Here is a 25,065-nt window from a genome sequence, read left to right as displayed (position 1 = left end):
TGAATACTGTAGCGAGCTGCAGAGTAGATGAATTTATTTTCGCTAGCAGAGTAGATGGATTCAGTTTCACTTCTAATATCCTGAATTCCTCTTGTTTTTTGGTAATCTAGCTGAAGAAGAAGAGTGATTCTTGCAGTAGCATGTTTCCAATTTTTGAATTGTGGAAATGAATAGCTACCATCTAGAGTATGGCGCAGCCATGGACGGCGGGGCAGTATCGCCGGTCGGAATTCAGCACCTGGCCGCCATGAATCCTATCGGTGAGCTTGTGGACAAAGAAGAGCTAAGGTGGAAAACAGGAGCCAGTTCAATATCAACTGGTATGTCCAATTTCTTGAGCTCGTAGAAGAAAATTTTCTAATTAACTCTATATTTCTTTTTCTGAAAATTTTCTAATTAACTCTATATTAACTTCTGTGATGTTTTTATTTTATTTTCGTTTTGATTAATATGATTGGTTCTAGTCTGTGCGCTTATGTAAATACGTTGCAACTGAAATAGCAAATTAGAAAGTAAATATAAATATATAGAATAGCTGGTTATACAATAGGGACAACTTAAGACAGGTGAAGCAAAAGACAGCCTTCAGCAACTCCATTACATCCTCAAAAGCCAATCGAAAGCGCAGAAGAGTAACCACTAAGTACAGTGTAATACAAAAGTAGCTGCTAGTCAAAAGTATTATCCAAATTGCTTTTCTCGGGAATGCAACAGCTCTTGTAAGTAGACTGGGCACCGAATATCTGTAGCTCCAAACATCTGAATTTAGCTGGGCTATCTTCCCTGAAAATTTACCAGCTTCGGTAGGTAACACTTAACCACTTTAGCATCTTCTGAAGAATAACTCTGGCACTGTTAAATAATTTGTTTAGAGTAATCAGCACCTGACTTAAACACGAAACAATGCATGAAAATATCAGTAATGCAAGAACATGAGAGGATAAACCTCCATAGAAGAAAAACCTTATACGTGAACTAACACATCTACATAAAGCCAAGCAACAGAAAAACCTACCAATGATGATTGCAGTTGAGAGACAAATATCTGAAGCCTCGCCCCAACTCGACGCCTGCGGCAGAGAGGATACTCTAAAAAAAGAAACATGTAAAAGTAAAACCAATTAGAAAAACACATATGAGCTGCATATTTTACATAAAATGCAAGAACAAACACCGTAGAAAGAAGGTTACATGTAAGCTAGTGCATCGACCTTCGCCGTGATGACCGATGTTCTTTGAAAAGGACTGAAGTGGAAAAACGGGGAGAAATCGTGGTCCTGAATTGAGCTTCAGAAATAGCAAATCACCAGATGGATGTTGACTTGATAAACACCCAAATTGTTATACGTATATACATAACTATTAAGAATCACCGAGAATTCAGAATCCGGTGTAAAAAGTATAATGCATATGAAGTTTTGAAATCTCATCTCTTATAAATAAAAGTCCCTTTATACATGCATATTACTCATTATTTCAAGGGACGGGAAGAAAGATATTCTCCATAAAAAGAATGCTCCCTTGTACTGCATTTGAATTGTCCTGTTAGAACAGAAAAAATAAAGAAACTATCTGAGAAATCATCAGTTTCTTGATTGGTTGATTTTGCAAATTTACTGGCGAATGATGGTATGCATGGGTCCAGTTAGAGGTTATTGTGAATATCAGATCTAAACTAATATTTGTTCTAGAATTCTAAGCAATATGTGTGAGACTATATATCCAATGTTCAATATAGGCACTATGATTGAATCCGCAGTTGATAGGGCAAGCAAACAACTCAGTTTAATTCAGCGAAGAAGCAACCTAAGTAGTGTATCGTTGCTGAAGAGTACTCTCATCAAATATGTAGGTAAAGCAAGGATATCAAATATTATAGCAATTACCTGCAGGAGTGAGCAGCAGACAATCTTTGGCGCACCAGCTTATTCTCTGATCTACTCGGGCACACAAATTAATTACGAAATGCAAAAGCACAACAACAATTTTTGTAGGGTACCGCAAAAAAAATCTGATTAAAGGAAGCCACGGAGCTAACATGAAGCAAACGATCTTTCTGCTTAAGTCAGCAAAGGAATTAGTAACTGGTACTGTAGGAAATTAACTGAAAGATAATGGCACTCCCAACAATTTGTATGAGTTATGCAGAGGAGCCTTTCTTTAGGGTAATCTTGAACCCGTATGAGTTCTGGAGATGAGCCTTTCCTTTAATGGAAGCTGAATTCTGAGGTCAGCTGAATCCAACAATCCAGAAAATCATTTGAACATCAGTAAGGAATCTTGAATACTGTAGATACAACCCAGGCAGCAGTGAACTAATGCAGCAAGGAAACAAAATCTTATCTGTGTTGCAAGTAAATACAATGGCCTCATTTTTTAAGCACGAATTCCCTTAGTTTTGTAGGCATATGATCTGCAAATAAGCAAGGCAAGACTTTCAATACATACACTTACATGAAAATAAATTGTTAATATAAAAGTGAATATATGGTACTAAAATTAGTTAAGCAACTTGATTACGTATGTCTCCAGCACCAGCCAATACTTGCCGAGCTCGCATCCGCAGGAAATTACCACAACAGACTATGCCAACATCAATAAACCTGAAACTATGCCAATATCAATAAACCTTGAGGACCATTTAAAGTATCCAAACGTGGGACCCTAACTTTGATAAATTCAGAACAAATCAAACAGCAGTTTTCATTACGTGTACTTAAGCTACTCTTTGTATAATTCATGGAAGGGAAGCAAGGTCAGCATAATTAATATTACTTTTGTTTGAGAAAAGTAAACGATACCTGAGAACCTCGGCATTTGTTTCATCGTCTGAAGAAATTTCATGGGCTCTCTCAAGTTAGCAACAACAGCCTGAATGCATTCCTGAGTCAGCTATAGCCTGGAAAAAAAGAGAAAATGTATTTGCATTAAACTAAGAGGTGGCTCGTCGCCACTATGTCTCTAGCTTGACTTCGCTCTCAATACCATGTCAAAAACCAAGTCAGAGATATAATATATGCACGTAAGCATGGAATACAAATAAAAATTCTGTAAATTTTGGCCCATGGAAATCAGCAATAAAAATTCTCAGTACATTCTGTGTGGAAGCATTGATAGCTGGAAAATTTTCATTTACACATGCAATTATGCAGATGCAGCATATTATATGCATGAACAGAGGCTATAATTATATAGAGAAAATGAATCCATGCCATTAACAACAACCAAGAAGGTTTGTTCATGCCAAATCTGGTAAACCAACGAGTACTATCTCAACTACATTAACAATCCTAGCTATTCTGAACTGTACATTGGCTACTCGGCTACACTTATGCATCAATCATCACGATTACATGATCTTACCAAAAGGAGCTGCAACATTGCTCAGTGCCTAAGTCTAGAATTAAACAATTGGTACTGATGATGTAATAATTAGCAAGCATTACACAGGAATTGACCGGGGAAGAGGCCAAATATGTAGGATGCTTATTAGAAGATAGGAGGGCAAAGGAAACCGACATAGCAATTGAGGAGGCTCGGCGGCATGGAAGCGGATACCACTGGGCATGAAGACATGTAGAAACCGAGACGAGCAGCCTGCTCCGTCGGCAGTTAGGTAGTGCATGAATAATAACGTGAGAAAATGTTTTGAGTAGACAGACATAAACACTAACACATGTACTTCTTCGGGAAGGACAGCCCAAACCTGAACTCCAAGAAACCGGTCTTCTTCCCCGTGCTCCTCTCGAATAGATGCCAACCTGAACAAACCAAGATATGTATAGGAGATGAGGAGAACAAACCAAGATATGTATAGGAGATGAGGAGAAAATGGAATTGAGCAGAGGAATAGGCGTTTACCAAGCTAATCGGGTAGCACCTCCGGCTACCCACTTCCCGCCGCCGCCGATCACCATGTTCGGCACCTTTGCCGCTCCTGTGGTCATCATCGAGCGCCGGCAAGCAGCGAGCGCATCCGCATCTCCTATCCCAACCCACGACGTGTGTGGGTCCGTAGGGACGGCGCCACCAAGACTCCTCCGTCCCTGCGTCCGCTCCACCTGCGGTCTTCTCGCCCCCATCGTGCGGCCGACCGGCCAGCGGAGTAGGGGACCGCCATCCGGGCGAGGAACCGCGGCGGGGAATCGCATGAGAAAGGAACCGCACGGCGGGCTGGAGAGTGGAGATAGAACGGATACGTTTCGAGAGGACGGAAGAGCCTAGAAAGTTTAGTAAGCGGTAACTTCGCCGTAAACTGCCACGATATCCACGAAGAAACCTACTCGTGGCATGTATATCACCGGTCAGATATCGCCAGAAGACCGGCTCGAAGGGCAGCAGAAGCCTAGGAACCGGTTGCCGGTAACCCCCAGATCCAAAGAAAAAGGAAAGAAAAAATAACCGGATGGATCAAAACAGATTTAGAGCCACGCGTCATGCAACTGTTGGAGGGATGATTGGATAATTCTCACATCAACAGTACCCAAATCATGCAGATGGCGTGAAATCAGCTAGCAATTATATAGGGTATAATAATACATGTGTAATTCTGTTGTACATACGTATCTACGGTGGGACCCACCAGAAAAATAAGCAAGGATTTAGTTTGAGATAAAACAGGGATCCGTATTATATAGCTCCACGTTCAACACTGGATAAATCGTAACAAATATGCAGAAACATTTGACATGCATATAACTACAGGTCCAAATGGTATCATATGGAGCTGGAGATACATGCACCAATGTAGAGAGAACATTCAATAGAGCATCAGCTTCAAATGGCCATCAGATGCATACATATAACTACAGGTTCAAATGTCCATGACTCGATCTTTGACTTTGGTGCATGTATCTCCAGCTCCATCCATGTCTCGATCTTCAGCTTCACCAGCGGAGATACTTCCCAGAATCTATCTCAAACTGCTCTGCTAGTATATCTGCATAATGCGCTAGATACGGCCCCAATCTATCTTAATCTGCTTGCTCCTGTTGCAACTACAAAAAACCGACACAAGCAACAGTAAGAATGGGATGGACAGAACATAATTAATACGGATTGTTTACTAGAACCAGGAATCTAATTCGAAACAGAGAACCAGGATTTGGGGATTATTGTTGTACTTACGGAGGAGATGATTCCGGGCCGCAGTCGTCGTTGCCGTGTGGTGCTGGCCGCCGAGGAGACGGGATTGGGGGAAGTTTCCGTCCGCTCGGATAGGAGGGGAGGGAACGCGGGAACCAAGTGCTCTCCGCCGCTGGATCGCCGGCGTCTGTCGCGGCCATGCCCATGCTCGCCGGCGTCAACGTTCTTGGGTTGGGGTCACGACGGGGGAGCATAAAGAAAATCGCGATGCGTTTTGGGTCAAGCCATTCGCACAGTCTACTGGTGAACATAGTAGGGCCCACACCATATATATGTATGTACCGCATAATACATAGTGTATATTGTTTGTTATATGTTTTTAAATGTGTGTAATGGGCTAATGGCATATGTGAGATGTACATAGAATTGCAGTGGTATTTTTTAAAAGTTGAAAACTGTAGTGGCGTTTCTCAAATAGCCGGAAATTGCAGTGGCGTCTATCCAATTAACCCTTAAATCTATGTATCTTGATTCTTATGAATGGACATACAATATTTTTACGGAAATATCTTTGGAAATCAAAATTCCTCTTAAAATCAAGATTTTCATGTGGTTTCTTAGTAATAAAATGTTGCTTACTAAAGATAATTTGGTGAAGAGAAAGTGGACAGGGTGTCAAAAATGTTGTTTCTGTAACAACAATGAAACAATTGATCATCTGTTTCTTCACTGTCCTTTTGCGAAATTTTTTGGCGAATGATATATTTTACTTACAATATTCCACCACCATCTAATGTTACTAATATGTTTGGTAATTGCTTAAATGAGGTTAGAAAAATTGATAGTGCTCATATTCGAATTGGTATTTCGGCAATATGTTCATCTATTTGGACTAGGCGGACTGATATTATTTTTAACAAACAGAAGGGGACAATTTTTTTGAGGTTATTCTTCGTGGGCGCATTGGATACAACTACGGGTGCATATGCTTCCGGAGGACCAGCGGAATACTTTGGATACTGGGTGCAACCGGCTGCTCAAGGTCGCCCAGGATTGCTATTTTCAGGCTATTGGATGGTGGCACATTAGTAGAATCCAAGATGGATAGTCTTGTGTACTTTTCATCTTTCACTGATCGTTTTTGTTCTATCAAATTTGTCACATGTAATAAGCACTTTTGAACATCGTACTGAGTTAATAAAGGGATGTGTGTATCGATTGATGCAGAGGCTGGGGCGATGCTCCCATATCGGAAAAAAATATGGTACGTAAATTTTTTAAATCTTGTACACTAAAATTACAGATCTAACAATTAAAATAATTTCGATGATGTGGATCAATATAGTGTCTTTATTTTAGACCCCATATTGCGCTTTTAGTATATATAAAATAGATACAGATTAGAATAGATGTTATTCTGCAGTTATTTGAGAGCCACCATGAGTAACAACTTTGACCCAGGAGAGGATTTTTTCACCAAAGCCTCGTTTCTCTAACAGATCAATTAAGATATCCAAAAACATTTTTTAATCAAAAGCTTTTTCATGATCTAACATTAAGACTAGGCCTTGAGTTTTAGCATGAACAAGTGAATGGATAATTTCATGGTAGTGCCTACACTTTTTTTTTTGAGAAAAGTGTCTACACTTTCTAGTTAGACCAAATTACGAAGTGGCCACAGATGAACTGTGGGGGGTAAACCTGTTTATTCATATTTCTCTGGTCACACATATCCCATGCATCCATACGTTAATCACCTGTATCGTGTGTGTGCGTGCACGGAAAAGCAACTGCGGCTCACACCAAAAATGCAAGTCCAGAGAGATACGCCACGCTAAGCCCCGCAAGCTCCCCCTATATAAACCATCTCATCACTACACAATTGTACCCATCCATCTATACACCGCAACACCAGCATGGCTAGCACCAACTCAGCCCTCCTCCTCCTGGTCCTCGTGGCCCTGGCCGGCCTCGCTGATCTCCAGGTCGCTGCGAGGCCCGTCGACGTTGCAGCAGCGAAGCACCCGGTGACGGACAATTCTGCTCCGGAGCTGGACGGGATGATGGAGTGCATGATCGGATGCTTCACCACGGTGATGAGCTGCGCCTTCGGGTGCATGGGCAAGGGCCCCGACCTGCCGCTCTGCGTCATCAGCTGCAACCAGAAGAGCATCGTCTGCATGATCCGCTGCGGCCTCTCGCCCTCGCCACCGGGGCCCAAGCCGCCGGCGCCACCCGCACCCACCCCAAAGCCGCCCTCACCCAAGCCGGCGCCCCCCAAGCCGCCAGCGCCAGCTCCCGGCCCGCCTTACGCCGCCCACAACACTGAGACCTCCGTCTAGACTCCCATGATTACCATGCACTTATCACACCAGTCCAGTATATACCAATTAACTTAAAAGAAGATACGTATATATCATGGAGATATCCAGAGATATAAATTATATAACTAGTGCTCGTTATATAGCTTATTACTTAATTATACTATCATATATGTATGACACTACGACTCATATAGTGAGTGCACTTATACTATATTTAAGCTATATGTACATTGGTACGAGACTACATAAATATGTAATGATAGCTCATTTATATGTATTACTCCATGGCCCCAAAAGTGTTACAGGATTGCTCTACTATACTCTGTGCCAGCACCGAGTAGATTCGATCTGCCGTCAAACCATGTATTCTTCTCAGTTCTCACAGGTGACAGGTTAAGCTAGATTTCATAGAAGTTCAGCGTTTCTTCGTTGTGGTGTACACACGAAACCTTGATTTGAATCTGGCCCAGCCTGTCAGTGTGTTGTATCATAAGTATCTCTTAAATGTGGAAATAAGCTACTCCAAACAGCTTACTAGTGCAACACTTGTATGTGAGCCTTCAGGAGTTTTGCGTCACATCCCTTCGATATGGAAATATGTCTCAACTATGAAACTTCATAAAATGAAGATGTCGAAATGTAACTTTACAAATATGTGAGAAACTGAACTTATGATATTGCTCCAGTGTCTGTTTACGGCATCGTGACCAGCGAGAATTGCATCTTTTTTCTTAACTTCAGTCACTTGTGAGTTGTGACAGTATAGTGTGGATAATCTGGAACCCCATATAACACAATCACGAAAATTGCTAACCAATATGACAAGAGAACTAACTTAGGTTGACATGGTCATTTCATTTCTTAAATTCTTTATATAATTACAAAGTTACAATCGGTTCTGGTCCCGTAAAATCTGCATTTTTTCAGTTCAGTCTTCTCAGTGACATCAGAGAATATACAACACAGTTAAATACCATAGAACTCTATATGGATCTTAAAACTTCTACGAGAAAGGTACAAAAAAACAGAACATCACAAGGTCATCAAAGCCAAGTCTTGCAAGGAAGATTCTGTGTTACCAAGGCTTCAGGTCTCCAACAGGCCCGGCTGTCCAGTTGAGATGCTTCTCACCGGGCTGTAAGTATACACTCTCTGGGTGTGGGAGTTTGCGAGCAAGGCCGTTTAGAATCTGATGGAATGCGTCTCTGGGTTGCGCTGGCTGCGGGAACAACATGGCCTTCTTCATTGATGGATTGGCAAGCAATCTTTGCTTCCTTAGGATATCATCAATTGGAATTGACGTTAGAATTGAATCTAGCTTTGGAACATCTTCCTCGTCAACAAAAACACCAATTTCGTCCCAAGGGATTGCGTCGGCAAAAGGAAGCACAATGTCATCAGCTATGATGACTGGAATGCATCCAAAAACCACAGCCTCCACCAGCCTAGGGCTCCATGGTGCCCACCCCAAAGGACAGAGGCAGAAGACTGAGCGCTGCATATCTTCATAGTAGGTGGCAGGGTGTTCTGTGGAGATGTCAAAGAGAGCATTGTTTTTGAAGTTCTCCCACAATGAAGCTCGAGCACCTCTACATAACACACTTAACAAAGTAAGTAACAGGATCAAGTATCATGCGAAAGAGATATATCATTTCTGGGAGTAATTCTTACCTTGCATAATACCCACCCTCGGGGTCATTCCCATTGTCATAGAACAATCCCCTGAAGTAAACAAAGATTGAACGGGCAGTATCGGGAGGAATCAAGTGAGCCTGCATTTTTTGTGGTGGTGCAAATGGCGGTATCGTGATAGAACCCTCTTTCAAGCAGACATGGTTCTTCTGTCCAAATGTTTGAACCAACGTAGCACGGCGTAGCAGTGGAAGAATTCCACGTGCAATGGCATTCTCTTCCTGGAAGGATAAATGACGATTACACATATAACTTCAGAATAAATGGCTGCTAAAGCCAGAAGGCAGGATGTATCCCAGGTCACGTATCTCTGCTAAAAGTTACTGTTTGTGCAACTAAAATCGTGAGTAGCTGTCGCGGTCTCAAGGACATTGGAAGTATGAAGCAGGAAATCCAACATATTTTTACCTGATAATGAAAGCATGCCGCAAAGTCATGTGGAACAACAAAGAAGTGATCTCCTCCATCAGTTCTATTCCAGAAAGGCCACTTTTTTGAGATAAACTGGATCGCGCTTCTCATCATCCTTGGAGACTTAAATGGTAACGGAAGTCCAGCACGAGTTAGATCACAAGTAGTGTAAACAGGAGTGTAGAACCAATCAGCCTCTTCAGGGTTAACCGTCCTCACTGCACTGGAGAGCAAGAAACGGTGCATGAATATCTCGGCAGCAAACATGTGACTGAGGCATCGGGGATCCTTGGTGACAAGCCTCTTGTTGTACTTGCTTGGTAAATCATAGATGAAAACCTTCAACTTCCCAACAGGATTGTCTTCTAGCACATCACCAGCACTTCCTGCAGATCAAAGGTCATGGTTGAGTGGAAGCCCACGATAATTTCCACAAGCTACCGAACAGATTCTAAGGAGACCAATAATGCAACCATAATGAACAGGCTAATAACTAATAAGGTGGGAATAGCATGTGTTTGTGCAGGAGAAAGCATATTAACGAAATGCAAGTCCAGGGAAGTCTATTCGATAAAGCCTTTAAACATGATTGGCCGGACCTAAAGTACGGTGGCTGATGCATCATTCAGAACAGTATATCGTCATCGGGTATTTTCTGCCACAAACCGAACTTATGGCCAACTACCTATCTTACAACTACCCCATTGATTGGATACGTTGTGAGATAGGCATCAAGCATAATTAATTTGCATGCACACAGTGTCACTACTCATGGTAGATGAATAGGCCGTTTTCAACGACATCACTGAAAACAATTGGAATTGCAGATCGTGCAGGCAGATATGGATAGCTAAACTTAAAGTGAAGGAAATTAAGTATTCCCATGATAATGCTATGTTTTGGAAAAAAATATAGTTTTGTTGGGACCGTCAGTGTAGTATTAAGAAAAGTATGTGATTTTAAGTTGCTAACAATCAGATAGCTTTTACAATTCACAAATTTCAGCAAATTGCAGTATCAAATAATGATGACATGTACTCCTGTCCATGATAAGCTAAGAAGTCCAACTGGAGAGCTGAATGGCAGCGGCAACTCCAGAATCTAAACTAGCAACAGCATCCCAACTTGAAACCAAAAGAAAAGGGTAAATTTCAGCCGCCGTGCGGGACCCAACACAAGAATTCTCCGATCCGCGTGCTCACAACCCACCAATCAGAACCAGCACTAGGCAGAAAAGGAAAGGTCACCTGAGATGCGCTCGGTGTTCCGCTGAGCGTCCCTCCCTTCCACCGCGTCGGCGGCGGCAGCCAGCGGCTGGAACAAGAGATGTGAGAAGCAGGCGGCCACAAGGAGGGCCGTCACAGGATGCCGCCCATGCTTCGCGCCCGCCATGGGCGCCATCGTGCCCAGCTAGAAGAAGAAGCTTCCCAGAGAGAGGAGCAGGGCGAGAGATCCTAGGGAGGAAGTGTTTAGTTAGGGGGGCAGAGAAGATTGCTGGAGCAGGAAGGGAGAGAGGGAAGAGCTAAATGGGGGTTTGCTTTGTTGCTTGCGAGGACAAGACTGCAGAGAGAGAGGGGAATGTGTCAAAAGGGTGGGTGAAGAGGAAAGAACACGTCTGACCAGGACAAATCAGAAAGTCAGGACTTCCGAAATTTTGATAGAAACATCAAATGGAGCTCGAGCTCCATGTACCATATTTTCTGAAAAAATAAAAAAACTTTATTATTTATGTCAAACTAATCTAGAAAAGTCATACATTGTTATGTACTACCAAATGTGTCTGTGCATCATCGTTGCACTCGTTGTCGATTTTCTTAGGCTTAGAGTGTCGGGGCACCCGATCAGATGCATTGCTGATGCCGACCTAAGTTGCTCCTTGTCATCACGTTCGAGCTTTTGCCGCTCGTGGATCTAATAGATGACATGGATGACACTTTTAGTGATGTTGATGCTTCCACCGTCGAACCGGGAGAAGGGTGGGTGGGTGTGGACGAAAATTTATTGATTCGAAGCGCACCTGGTTACTCGATCCAGTCGAGTTGTTGCTTGAAGAAGAGTTCGTTGAATTCGTGCTTCCAGCATCCAAGCTCCCCACAGAAGGTGTCAATGACAAAGGGTTAAATTTGTCGATGCCCATAATGATGGACTTGGGTTTGTTGGAAGGAGAACGCTGGCGAATCAACAAACCAGTCAAATAAACTAGGCAGCCTACGAAAAGTATGATCAAGGGTGAATCGTCAAGATTGTATTACATGTGAATTAGGGTTACAGGGTATCACGTCTGGTTGAAACTGTCGGTTTACCTCGAGGTCGTATATAGTGGGCTAGGTCTTAGAGTCCACCTAGCTCTTAGGAGGAGATTGGTGGCTCCTCCTAGCTCTTATATAGTGGGCTAGGTCTTAGAGTCCACCTCGAGGTCGTTTACATGATGTATGTTGGTTTACCCGATATGGGCCTAGATTTCCTATTTTACATAGTATCTAGGCTTCGGCTTCATGTATATTTCTTCATGGGCCTTCATCTATTCCTTCCCGGACTTTGCACCAGGGATGTTAATACTGAGTACCCGATATGGTATACACATATCACCTCGACCGGTGTCTTCCTAACGAAACTAGATGTATTTGTTGGCTTCTTTAAGTTCACGGGGTACAACCTTGAGCCCTCATTGAAAGATGCCTATGTAGTTTAGCGGCATTCTGGAGGCTTAGGTTGGCTGGGGACTTTCCAACTCCTGGTGAAACGGCCTCCCGGACTCCGGTGTTGAGGGGATTCACATCTTAGCGTGTGTCTTGTATCAGGATGAGCAAGTTAAAAACTACGATTGGATGCTTGTCGTGGCATATGTTGGTGTGCAGGGATGATGCCCACACGATAAGTATCCGAATCTTGTGAGGAGAGTATATAACCTGAGTGTAAAACTATTTGAATAGCTGTGTTTGCGGTCATGGACGGTTGGTATGGTCTTGCCCTAGCCATCTCGGGGTTTTAGTTTATAAAAGTGTTTTCAAAATTTGTTTTTGAAAATATACCTGCGGGTATGGAAGGAAGGGTACCATGATGGTACGGAGGAAAGATGAAAGAATGTTTTGGTCATATGGAGATGGACGGAAAAGTGTATAACCTCTTTAGAGTGTAAAACTATTCGAATAGTCGTGTTCACGGTTATGGATGTGTCGTCGTGGTGAACAGACAGATGCCATAGGATGGCTTAAGTTGGGGCCGAATGGACGCAAGAGGATTCGGGGGAGGGTTTGTGATTAGATGGGATGAACTTCCGGATGGTTTCCTCAAGAACTTAGCCAAAGCTAGAGGTTGAAGAAGAAAGACATAAGGAAGAACTCGCTCTAGATCATCATCTTTATTGATCTCAACAGGCTACAAGTTTCTCAGTACAAGTTCTTCTGTGTTCATGCGCGCGTCTGTAAGAAGGGCTGCCCCCTCTCCTTATATAGGGGAGAAGTGGCTTACGGTGGCAAGAAACCCTAATGGCATCTTTGACTAGACAAACTACTTTACAAAGCTACTTTAATCATAGAAGACACCGGAGTCCTCTTTAATCAGAGATGCTGACGTCCTCCGGCTTCTTTGACCGTCATCCTTCTCTTTATCGTCAGCCCTTCGTATAAAGTCACTTTGCTTAGCTCATCTTTGTCTTCTAGCTCTGGAGAGAATCTTTGACCAGTCCTGCCGACCTGCTCTTCCCTCCGGTGGCCCGGGTATCTTCTTACCCTGTTCCGGCATACCCCTCTTGGGGATACCGGCTTAGCTTCACTTAGCTAAGTTCCTATCTTTAAGTTCCGGTACGAACATTAAACCGGTATCTTGATGGCTCAAACCATCCGGTTTGGCATGCCTTTGGCATACCGGGGTCATCCCCCCAACATTAGTCCCCGAAGCTGGTATAGTCCGGCGGATCCTATCCAACGGACCATGCCGAGTTCTTTCTTTTAGGATACCGGTTTAATCTATCCGGCCTTAGGCTTGGATCCGGCATCTTTGCCCAGATCATCGCTATCTCTTCTCCTTAAGGCATTATCCGGTGTCTTATCCTCCGGCATCTATGGCCATTAAACACTTCCTCGGCGATGTCGAGAATATTTTGGGCCCCGCGCCTGTCAGTGACATGCGCACTGTTAACTGTCACGCCAGTGTCGGTTGTCACTTCGCTTCGACTCCCGCGCGCCCATTTAATGCACCGCTGCGGATCCCACTAGCCGTTTTGGATCCCGTGTGCGCCTCCGTGTGGCCTCCCCTTTTTTCGCGTGTACCTCTTTGCCACGTGGCGGCCCGTGGCACGAACCGTCGCGGGCCGCGAGGCGAACCGCCGAGGCCCAGCGGTTTTCGGCCCACTTCCTCTCTCCTTTATAAGCACAACTGCCCCTTCTTCTTCCTCTTCTCCGCATTCCCCTACCTTCGCGCACAGCGCTCCTCGCCTCTGCGCCTTCGCCGCTCTCCGTCCGCCGTTGCTCGCTTGAGTTCCGCCGCCCGGCGAACTTACGCCGCGCTTCCTCCGGACCTCGTCGTGCGGGAATCTCCTGCAGCACTTTCTTTGAGCGCGCTGCATTCTTGCTTCTTCGTGACCTTCTCCGCTTCGACGTCGACGGGGCTCGTCGGCGACCGCAGGTTCCTTCCTTCGCCGGCGAAAGTCTTCCTCAGCGACTGCGACGCTCAAGGTTAGTTCCAATCTTACTTCGCTCGCCATCTGCTTGCTTTTCAGATCTTGGGTCTACGGTGTTCTTATTTCCTCTTTTTCTTTGATTTTCTTCTTACTCGTAGATCTTCACGCGGGGTCCAAGTGTGGGATTTCTGTTTTTTCGCCTACTCATCCAATGTCCGACGAGGAATCTTCCTTCGCACCTTCTTCTTCCTTTCCCGTTAAGCGCCGTAGACAATCTCCCGGCGAATCCACGGCTTCAGATCCGATGGAGACCGATTCCGGCAACCAGCAGGGATCCGGTAGCCACCAAGAGTCCGGTGGCCATTTAGAATCCGGTAGCTTTAGCCAAGCATCCGGTAGTCACCTTGAAGCGAGTAGCTCTGGCGAAGCATCCAGTAGCTCCAGCCAATCATCTGGCGCAGAGCCTTCCCCAATCACCCGCGGAGCCTGGATGGGCTCCAGCGTTACCGAACTCGAGATCGATTGGTTATACCGGTCCCGAAGAATTCCGGAAGGAGTCTCTTGCCGGATTCCTGACGACGAAATCGAACCGGACCCCGAGCCCGATGAATATGTTGTTTTTCTTGCTCACTTTGAGCGTGGCTTCGGCCTTCCTGCCTCCCCTTTTTTTCCGGGAGTTTTTAGATTTCTACAAACTCCAACCTCACCATCTTCCTGGCAACGCCATCTTCTACCTCTCTTGCTATGCTACCTTCATGGAGGCCTACATCGGCATTCGTCCCACTCGTGAGACGTTTGCCCGCTTCTTTTGCTTGCGGATTAACTCCGTCCAGGGCAAGGAGATCCCTAAGCCCAAGCCGCCTGTGGAGTGCGGATCTTGCATCGTTGGCTCTCGCCAGGGGAGCACTTTCCTTAAATTTGCCGGCCTCGAATCCTGCCGCGTCTGGCAAGGAACCTTTTTCTACGTGAAGAACAGCGGCCGTGCCGATCTTATTGATCTTCCTCCTTACCAAGCGGGGCCTCCCAGCAAAACCAACTGGAGCTACAACCCGAAGACGGATCATGCCGAAACCAACCGGGTGGTACGCTTCTTGGCCTCTTTGAAGAAGGAGACCAACATCTGCTCGGATGATATCATCCGCACCTTTATCTCACGCCGGGTGCTTCCTCTGAAGCGCCGTGCGCATAGGATGAGCGAGATGTATGGCCCAGGCGATCCTACCAAGATCACAGGCCGTCCCCTTAGCAAGAAAGACGTCGTTCGCAAGGCTAAGCAGATTTGCCAAACTGCTATGCCATTTGACTGGGAATGGGGCCTCCTTCCCCTCAGCACTACTAACCCTCCGACCCAAGAAGTAAGGGACTATGCGATTGGGGTTGTTTTTGGCCGGTAACTTTTTGCTCTTGCTAATCTTCCTTTCTTGTTTTATGTTCCAGGCCAAGGACCGCTTCCCCCTTATTGAAGCAGAGCGGCGAGGACCTTGCCGGAAGCGTGCCCTTGACTCCTTCGACCCAGATCCCTACATCTTTTGGAAGGATCTGAAGATGGGCAAGACCCCGGCTGCGCATCTTGGCCGGACTCCGCCGGAGCCAACTGGGTCCTCCGATGACCTGACCATGCTCGAGGTATTTTCCTTTCTGGTTTCTTTTACTTTTCCACTATTACTTTCATGCGAATTGTTTCTTAGCCATATTCGATCCATAGATCCACGAGCGCGTGCCGCCCCTACGCGCCGAGGCCGGCTCCGAGTTTGTGGACAAACTCATGGCCCAGGGCCAAAAGAATAAGGAGCCGGCATCTAATGCCGGTCCCAGCCAGGCCCCTCCCTCCAAGCGCTTCCGGACCGAGCCCGTGGGGGAGAAGCAAGTGGGCATGCGTCGCTACGGGCGCAAGGCGATGCCAACTACTTCCGGGTAAGTTTTTCATTTTCCGGCTTGCCTCTTTTTGCCAAGTTCTTTTTCCGGTTGCTCTTTTCCAACCGTCTTTCTTTCTTTTTCTCAGCCCTGCGCTCAAGCTTGGCCCAAGGCCATCGAGCTCTGAAGGTTCCGCAAGGACTTCAACCCCTCCTCCTCGCTCAAGCCCGGCACCACCTGGTGCCGGCAGCACCTCTGCCTCCCTTTCGGGGGGCACAACAAATTCGGGGCATGCGGCCCCTCCATCATCAGATCACCGCACGGAGGAGGATCCTTCCTTCCCCCAAGAGAACCAGGATACCGGCGCCAGCAACATCGGCGCCGGAGAAGAAGAAGCTGCCGGGCGGGCGGAGCCTCCGGCTCCTCCCGTCCTTGAAAAGACGACAACTTCCGCGCCGGAATCTTCCGCGCCGGAAAGTTCCAAACCGGGTGACGCGCCCAGCGCTCCCCAGTCTCCACGAACCATCCTCATGCCGCCGCCAGGTGCTCCTCGCGCCAAGCCTCTCGGGGCCGCTGCCACCGCGCCGCCGCCCAAGACTTCCAAGCTCATTAAGGGGAAGGCGGCGGCCTCCAGCGCCCCTTCCGTCGGCCAGCAGCCTCTGGTGCTGCACGTCTCCAAGGCCGCCAGGGATACCACCACGAAGGCCACCGGTCTTCTTGGCCGTATCACTGAGTTCCAACGCCAAGGCCGGGACCCGGGGCATCTCCTCGCCCTACGCCCAAAAGTGGAACGCCGCGGACATGACTCCGGCGACCCGCGGTCAGGGCAAGGACAGGCTGCCGGCACCTGACCCTGTCGGGGACCGGTCTTCCGAGGAGCACTTCATGCGGCTCCGCAGCGCCGTGAAAGAGCTCGACAGCGCGTGGTATGATGCCACGAACAATCTGATGGTACGTTTTACTAACTCTTTCAACCCTTATTGATTTCTTCGTTTCCGGCTTTGTTCTATCTTTTCTTTAGTTTCATGCCGGTTTCTATTTTGTCTATCTTCCCAGTCCCCGAGTTTTGTGGTGAGAGCGCAGCTCTTAGCGCAAAACTTGACTTAAAAACTTAGCGTGAAACCGGCACTGCCAGTCCCCGAGTTTCGGGTTAAGAACTTTGTTCTTAGCGCAAAACTCATCTTAGAAACGCGCAAAACCGGCATCGCCGATCCCCGAGTTTCGGGTTAAGAACTTTGTTCTTAGCGCAAAACTCATCTTTGAAACGCGCAAAACCGGCACTGCCAGTCCCCGAGTTTCGGGTTAAGAACTTTTGTTCTTAGCGCAAAACTCATCTTAGAAACGCGCAAAACCGGCACTGCTAGTCCCCGAGTTTCGGGTTAAGAACTTTGTTCTTAGCGCAAAATTTAACTCACTTCTTCTTTCTGAACAGCTCACGGCTGACGCTCGGAAGGCCCTCTTTGAGGAGCTCTTATGGGAGCATCGGGAGCTCGCTGAGGCACACGATAAGTGCCAAGGTAAATTTTGTTCTGCCGGCACCTTTCCTACCGGAAACCTTTTTGCTCCTAACATTCGCAATTTCTGCTTAACAGTGATCCCGGAAGCTTCCATTGACGCTCTCAAGGAGCAGCTCGCCACCGCCCAACGTATAACTTTTCTCCTTTCTCCTGTTACCTTGGTTTCCTAGCATAATCTTGTTAATATTTTCTTTTCCGGGTTGCAGAGGAGAAGGACCAGCTCATCCGGCAGCATCAGGAGGAGCTGAGCGCCCTCAAGACCAGCCACCGGGAGCTCAAGGCCCAGCTCATTCAACTGGGGCTTGACCATGCCAATGCCCTCAAAGCCGCTGAAGCTGACGCAGCGGCCAAGATGGACGAGGCCCTGGAGGACGCCAGCAATGCCACCGTGGTACTGCGGGCTGAGCTGGAGGAGCTGGCCAAGGCCCGGAAGGGTGCTGAGGAGAAGGCCGCGCGGCTGGAGGAGGAGCACAAGGAATGCAACCAGCTGATCCTGCAAACTGACGCACTTGCCTACCGTGAGTCCTTTTCCTTTGCATACTTTTACTTTTGCATACGAGCCTTTTTTCCTCCAACCCTATTTTCTTTTCGTTATCTTTCCTTCCGGTCTCTTTTTCTTCCGGATTCTTTTCCTTAGCGCTTTTCTTTCTTCGTGCAGGCCTCTTCCCGGACTCGCAGAAGTACGCTGTCAAGAAGGTTGACGCGCGCCGCCAGGACCAAGGCCACGCGAATCTTACCGTGCCATGGACGCCCAACGACCATCTGGTCGCGCTCAACGCGCGGGTGTCTCATATGCGCGCCATAGATCGCAACTTATCTGACATTCCTGATGTAGCTACCCAGCTCTTCAGGACCCTGTGGCCTGGCGAGGAGGTGCCGGATACGTTCTCCCTCATCAGCGACCGTCTCAAGGGCGCCGGCAAGAGGATCCGCGAGTGGCAGTGCTCTGCTGCCCGCGCTGGGAGCAGATTCCCGCCCTCCGCGTCGCTTGTTCCCGGTACCCGGAGCTCGACCCGGGTGCCCTCACCGGAGTGCGCGAAGGCGCGGAAACCGATCCGGACCCGACTCTCACCGCTAAGCGGCGGGATCGTGCGTACCATATCGCGGAGTACGCCGACATGCGCACCTTCATCCCTCCCCTCCCGACGTTCAAGATTATCTTGATGAGGAAGAGGATGAAGCCGAGGAGGAGCCTCTAGACGACGCTCGATGCCGGCGACGCTCCTCCGAAGCTCTCGCCGCGTGATTACCTGCCTTAAGATTTACCTTGCCGTGCTGTTTGGCCCTGCGTGCCTTAAAACAATGTTCTGTTAAATTCTACCCCGGTATGCCGGGGTTTATGATGTAAAACTCTAAATCTGCTTTTGGTTGTGGCACAACAATTTATGCCGGTATGTTATACCGGTGTTAATTATCTTATGTTTGCCTTAGCATATTTGCTCATGGTTTTGCTTTTATCCTGTACTGCAAAGATTTCTAGATTGTTTCCGCATCCAATTCGATGCATACTTGGTTCTTTTGCCTTGGCTCTGCCTCGCCTTCTCTCGGGCGTTCTTTGGCGTATGAGCACAAGGTTCTTTCACCAAAACAAGCATCTTCTTGAACTTAGAAATAACTCGAAATTTTTGCAAAAACCGGTTTAACCGGGGTTAGTTAAATTTTTCGGATTGTTCTTTCCTGCTCTCCTTCTCCACAGTTCATGTGCTTATCCCCTACCGGTTTATCTTGCTTGCCATGAAGCCGGTTTGCGGACAGCAGCAGAGTCGAAGACTCAGGTAGGGTTTAGCACACTACTAAACCGGAAAGAAAAACATTCAATAAGCAACCAGTAAACTGAAAAAATAGACAAGTTACATGCAACTTAGTGGGGTAGCCCCGAGATTCATTCGAGGTTCCGACATCTTTTATTCATAGCAAATAAGGTACAAAAAGGAACTTCTTACACCACAAGCTTCCTCAAAATCCAACCAGCCATTTATGCTTCCTTCCGGCAAGTTGTTCAGCCAGATTCTTGCCGGTCCTACTAGGAACGTCGGCACAATTCTCACGGCCCAACGCCGGTTTCCTCCTCCAGCTATGACTCCTCCGCCACCAGCAACGTATACCGCGGTCACGTAATCCGCGAGCCAATCTTCCGGCTTAGTGGTGCCATCGTATGTTTTGGTGTCACGGGGCAACCGAAAGTTGCGAACTGGGTGGTGGCTCTTTCATGATCCTTGGGCCAAAGCACTTTGGACCCGGAGGACCCTCTCGCCTCAATCATTTCGGACGGGTATACTCTGTCCGGACGGTGCCTCGCATCCCGTTCCGGTAAGTTTCTTTCTCCCAACCGCTCTCCCAAAGGTTTCCGTAAGCGGTGAGTCTTGTTGAATCAGCTTCATCGTAATGTTCTGGTGCCGCGGCCCTTGCCTGCCGGTACCTTGGTGGAGGCATCTCCTCCTCATCGTACGCTGCCCTTGCAGCCGGATAGTTTTGCCCGGTTTCGTGTCTACCGGCATGATTGTTTCCGGCATAGCCTTCCTTGGCGTAGCCTCGCTCTGCCCCTTGGCTTTTTCTACCGGCATCGTGTTGCCCGGCTTGTTGTTTACCGGCCAGGACTGGATCGTACACAGTCATCTGCCGTGCGTTCACTTCTTTTTCTCTTCTTCTATCCGGATGGGGGGACGAGGCCTGCCCATGGGACTTGCTTCTGGCATTCTTTGTTGAACGCGCGGATTTCGAGGCTATAGCCTTGTTCAGCTTAGCCAGCTGCTCAGCGTTCTGCTGCTCTACAGTATCTAGCAGCTCTCTGACACGCTCTTGTTGTTTTGCCAGAGCCTCTCCGGTAAGCGAGTCACACAGATCTACAGCAGCCTTAGCAGCTTTTATGGTTTTATCCGGGCTACTGTACTTAGGTTTCTCTACAATGCTAGCAGATGCAGAGGTACTCTTGCCGGTAAGAACTTCCTTACGCAAATCCCGATCTAGATTGCGAGCCTTAAGCCGGTTTTCCGGTATCCTAGCAGCATGAGCGCTAACGAAGCAAAGCCATGGGCAGCGTTATACTCACGTACGGTTAGGTTCAGCTCGCGCTGCGCCCCGACGACGTCCTTGCCGCTCTCGAGTATCTTCCGGCGCTGCGCCTCCGGCTCCGCTCCGAGACGTTGCCGGGTCGATGTTCCGCGCGATGGGCGTCGCCGGCACGTTCATCGCCGCTTGGAGAGGTGTTGCCGGTGGTGCGGAAGACGCTCCCGGCGCGCCGGTGTCGCGCTCCGCCGGTGGCTTGGCCGCACGGGTCGCGGCCCGCACGACCGAGCAACTCTCGTCCGCGGCCTCCTTGCCCGCGCCGGCTACGCCAGCCATCATTACCTCGACGCTGCGCCGGCGGCGCGGCCCTGCACGCAGCCACCTTGGCGGGTCCGGTGCCACCAGCACCGGCGAGAGGCGCCGGCGCACGGGGACGGTGCCGAAGTAGACGCGGTGGCTGCCGAACTCGATGATGCGGCCGTTCTTGGGGAAGATGCCGCCGTTGGCGAAGCAGCCCGCGTTGTCGTTGATGAAGTCGATGGAGTAGAAGCTCTGGACGAGCGCAGACACTGTCCGCTCGCCGGCGAACTCGAGGAGGCCCGCCCGAATATGTATTCCAACATGCGCCACTTCATGCCCCACGGTGGGCGCCAACTGTCGTCGTGGTGAACAGACAGATGCCATAGGATGGCTTAAGTTGGGGCCGAATGGACGCAAGAGGATTCGGGGGAGGGTTTGTGATTAGATGGGATGAACTTCCGGATGATTTCCTCAAGAACTTAGCCAAAGCTAGAGGTTGAAGAAGAAAGACATAAGGAAGAACTCGCTCTAGATCATCATCTTTATTGATCTCAACAGGCTACAAGTTTCTCAGTACAAGTTCTTCTGTGTTCATGCGCGCGTCTGTAAGAAGGGCTGCCCCCTCTCCTTATATAGGGGAGAGGTGGCTTACAGGGCAAGAAACCCTAATGGCATCTTTGACTAGACAAACTACTTTACAAAGCTACTTTAATCATAGAAGACACCGGAGTCCTCTTTAATCAGAGATGCTGACGTCCTCCGGCTTCTTTGACCGTCATCCTTCTCTTTATCGTCAGCCCTTCGTATAAAGTCACTTTGCTTAGCTCATCTTTGTCTTCTAGCTCTGGAGAGAATCTTTGACCAGTCCTGCCGACCTGCTCTTCCCTCCGGTGGCCCAGTATCTTCTTACCCTGTTCCGGCATACCCCTCTTGGGGATACCGGTTTAGCTTCACTTAGCTAAGTTCCTATCTTTAAGTTCCGGTACGAACATTAAACCGGTATCTTGATGGCTCAAACCATCCGGTTTGGCATGCCTTTGGCATACCGGGGGTCATCCCCCCAACAGGATGGTTGGTATGGTTTTTCCCTAGCCGTGTCAGGATTTTGGTTTATAAAAGTGTTTTGAAAAGATGTTTTCGAAAAGATACATGTGGGTATGGAAGAAAGAGTACCATGATGGTACGGAGGAAAGATGAAAGAATATTTTGGTCATAGGGAGATGGCTGGGGAAAAAATATGAGTTATCCTTATCTATTAGTTTTCAAAAGAGAAACACTGTTTTCAAAATGTTTTTAACAACGATATAGAGATGCTAAATCTACAAGAGAAACTATTATTTTATTAAAAACAGCTCTTGCTACTACCATATTGCATATTCTTTATTTAGTCCATAGGTGGTTTGCGAGTACATTCAACGTATTTAATGTTGTCCATGGCTATTTACTTGGCCACTTGGAGCAGTTTGGCAAATAAAGAAGGATTTGACGATGTCTATGCGAGCTAGAAATGTTCTCCAAGTCAGTAGCCTATAGAGTTATGGCTTTTGTGAAGTGATTTTGTTACTCTGATGTTAAGTTAGGTTCGAGGCTTTTATGTTAGTATTGGTTATCTGATATATTTGTAACTTTATTTCAGTACTGTAATACATGATGTAATTTTATTTTAGCTCGGTTATATTTTCATGACTGGTCAGAGGATCGTTAAACGAGTGCATAACGACTGTTTCGAATAGCTAGTCCGGAATCCCACACGGTTGAGAGAATAAGAGCTATTTGAAATAGCTAGCCCGGAGTCCCACGGGACAGGATCCTCTAACGTTGAGGTTTAAAGTCAGGTAAGCTACAGTAGCCTGACTTCTCTTCTTCTAAATTATATGATTAAGCCCAAAATAACATAAATTATTCTTCACAATACAAATTTATGTTATGCAATCAGAGTAATTACATACAGACAAAATTATGGTGTAATAAAATTTAGTTAATTTTTTTAATATCTACAGTAGTTGTCTACAGTAATTAATTACATCACATAATATGGTACTAATGCTACTTTGCCCTAACTTTACTTCATTCTTTTCCCTGACTTTGCTTCTTAACGTTAGAGGAGCCCGTTCCGAGTCCCACACGGTTGAGAAATGAGAGAATTTCTTCTTTGGCCTTATGATTAAAGTTTGCCTTCCTTTTTTAGCTCTAGCATATTTTTTCTTCCTTTCTTAACACAAAAAGTTTAGTTAGTTCTTTATTTAGCTCTCTAGTATAATTTAAACACTAACGGTGTTAAGTAGATGTCAAAGATAACACTTTTACGTTTTACCTATGCTACAATATGTAACGAAATGGCATTGAAAATGCTCGAAAGAAGTCCTTATTTGCTATCGAGTCGAGGTCGAGCACCAGCCAAGCAATTGCTGCAGCCGCAATGGAGGCATGGCCTAGGCAGGGTCGACGCCAGCGCGGCCCTGGCGGAGCCGGCCGTCGCCGAGGCGTGTTGAGCCGCGCGTACATGGACTCCACGGTATTGCCGACACGCCTCTATCAATTAAATCTCGTGTCCATCTTGTGTTTCACTTAAGTTCCGTGTCCACCATAATCTATCAACCCGCTAGCTTGATGCCTTGTTAGAACATGTCTAACAGATTCCTTAAATTTCTGCCCCGTATAACACGAGTAGAGGGTTCTGTATTCGATTTTAATCTGCCGAAAACTCGTCCGAGCTAGCAGACCCCGTATCCCTAAGCTGTAAAAGAGCATATTTTGAGAATATGCCAAATCAATTTCTTTTTCTTTTTTTTCCCTCTTTCTTCCTCCTCTCCTTCTTCCTCCTCCCCTCCATGACGCGCCCCCGCCCCTCCACCGCCTCTCCCTGACCTGCCGCGTCCCCGCCCCTCCCTGACCTGCCGCGCCCCCGCCCCTCCCTGACCCGCCGCGCCCTCGCCCCTCCCTGACCCGCCCCCGCCCTCCCTGACCTGCTCCGCGTCGAGCTCGGCAGCGTCAGCAGCCGCCGATCCACCTCATCCGCCTCCGCTGCCGTGGCCGCGGCGCCGCCGCTGGACGGGGCGCTCGCCACTCCACGCGCCCACCCGCTGCCGAACCTCCCCAACTCCACCACGGAGTACCTCGTGGAGGAGGACCTGCAGGTCGTCCTCAAGCCGACCAACCCGCCGCTGGCACCCACGGCGCGAATTCACCGGCGAACCGAGCCAGCAGCTGGCAACCGCGGGGAAGAGCGCGCTGCTGCCGCAGCAGCAGGTACGACGCCGGGAGCATGACCACCGTCGCCACGCCGGAGGCACCGACGAGCGCCAACAGCCGTCGCGCGGAAGCAGTTGCGATTTCTGAAAATTCAGCGCGCCACGAGTGAGGGTTCGGCCCTGTATTCGGCCTCCCGCCCAGTACAAGTAAGGGGCCAAAAACCATCCCGTAACCGAAACTATAATCGACGCGGGGGCCTGTTTTATGGGTAGACAGCCGAATAAAGTCCTACCCCGTATATCGACGGTTATTTTACGGGATTAGATCTTTTATGGGGTCTGGTAGACATGCTCTCAGCTAGCTTGTACGTGCCTTGTCTTGCCGCTAGCTTTGCTCGTACATGGCCGCGTTTCCACTGCATTCACAGACGCCAAACAAATCCGGGATGAAAGCAAATTTAGCACACTGTCAGATTAAAATTTTCTCTGTCCAATCACGCACACACTGCCAAAATATGGAACGAGGCGTACAACTCGGCGTCGGGCGCAACGGCCAGCTCTTGCGACGGCTCGGCAGCGTCCGATTCTGTCCATGGAACAGAGCTTTCCCGGCTACTCCCACCGTCCATTCCAGCCCGTGCACGCGTTTAGTAGGCTGTATGCTCCTTGGCTCACATCGGTTTAATTTTTTCGGTCCGTTTGGTTATCTGGTCGCCGTCGCGTTCTTGCAGGAACCGGTTCTTAAAGCATCCACAGGCTAAGCCCTGGAGGAACGCCCGGTTCGGCCGTTTCTAGCAAGTCACCCCGTTTTCGCAGAAGTGAAGAACACGGCGTCCTCGCAGAGCCACCATGAATTCGGTCACGGCGCTTGAATTTTCGCCACTGTATATAGGGGCCGCTCTCTCACCGGCACATCCAAATCCCCCATTTCCCCCATTTCGAGCTCATCCAGCATCCCCGATCTAGCGACATGGCCGGCTCTACCTCACCCGCACTAGTGGCCGCGGAGGATGGTCGTCTTCTTCGTCGGTGTCGATAACTTCGGTTGTGGTAAGCTTCTGCAA

The 25,065-nt window shown here is 47.8% G+C and overlaps 1 protein-coding gene and 2 long non-coding RNA genes across 3 annotated transcripts; all 3 read right to left on the bottom strand.

Annotated features, from left to right (window-relative positions):
* Positions 1 to 578: 578 nt before the first annotated feature.
* On the bottom strand, positions 579 to 1,287 carry LOC124687158. The gene is made up of 3 exons (XR_006998118.1): positions 1,192 to 1,287; positions 1,016 to 1,089; positions 579 to 852 (listed from the first exon to the last, which is right to left on the bottom strand). It is a non-coding gene; the product is annotated as an uncharacterized LOC124687158 (long non-coding RNA).
* Positions 1,288 to 2,190: 903 nt separating this feature from the next.
* On the bottom strand, positions 2,191 to 3,576 carry LOC124687157. The gene is made up of 4 exons (XR_006998117.1): positions 3,520 to 3,576; positions 2,802 to 2,899; positions 2,521 to 2,603; positions 2,191 to 2,413 (listed from the first exon to the last, which is right to left on the bottom strand). It is a non-coding gene; the product is annotated as an uncharacterized LOC124687157 (long non-coding RNA).
* A 4,664-nt stretch (positions 3,577 to 8,240) lies between these two features.
* On the bottom strand, positions 8,241 to 10,937 carry LOC124692294 (probable glucuronosyltransferase Os02g0520750). Its single transcript, XM_047225633.1, has 4 exons — positions 10,760 to 10,937; positions 9,510 to 9,898; positions 9,081 to 9,322; positions 8,241 to 8,998 (listed from the first exon to the last, which is right to left on the bottom strand). The coding sequence occupies exons 1-4, from the start codon at positions 10,911 to 10,913 to the stop codon at positions 8,485 to 8,487; spliced, it is 1,299 nt and encodes a 432-aa protein (XP_047081589.1). The 5' UTR covers positions 10,914 to 10,937; the 3' UTR covers positions 8,241 to 8,484.
* Between the last annotated feature and the right edge of the window lie 14,128 nt (positions 10,938 to 25,065).

Source organism: Lolium rigidum, chromosome 2, assembly GCF_022539505.1.
Source record: "Lolium rigidum isolate FL_2022 chromosome 2, APGP_CSIRO_Lrig_0.1, whole genome shotgun sequence".
NCBI classification, from domain to species: Eukaryota; Viridiplantae; Streptophyta; class Magnoliopsida; order Poales; family Poaceae; genus Lolium; species Lolium rigidum.
This window is presented reverse-complemented; position numbering and strand designations above follow the sequence as displayed.

Coding starts and splice junctions, on each gene's coding strand:
- LOC124692294 (XM_047225633.1), bottom strand. CDS start 10,913: ATGGCGCCCATGGCGGGCGCGAAGCATGGGCGGCATCCTGTGACGGCC. Junction 9,899..10,759: donor GAACACCGAGCGCATCTCAG/GTGACCTTTCCT, acceptor TTTGATCTGCAG/GAAGTGCTGGTGATGTGCTA. Junction 8,999..9,080: donor GAGGGTGGGTATTATGCAAG/GTAAGAATTACT, acceptor TGTGTTATGTAG/AGGTGCTCGAGCTTCATTGT.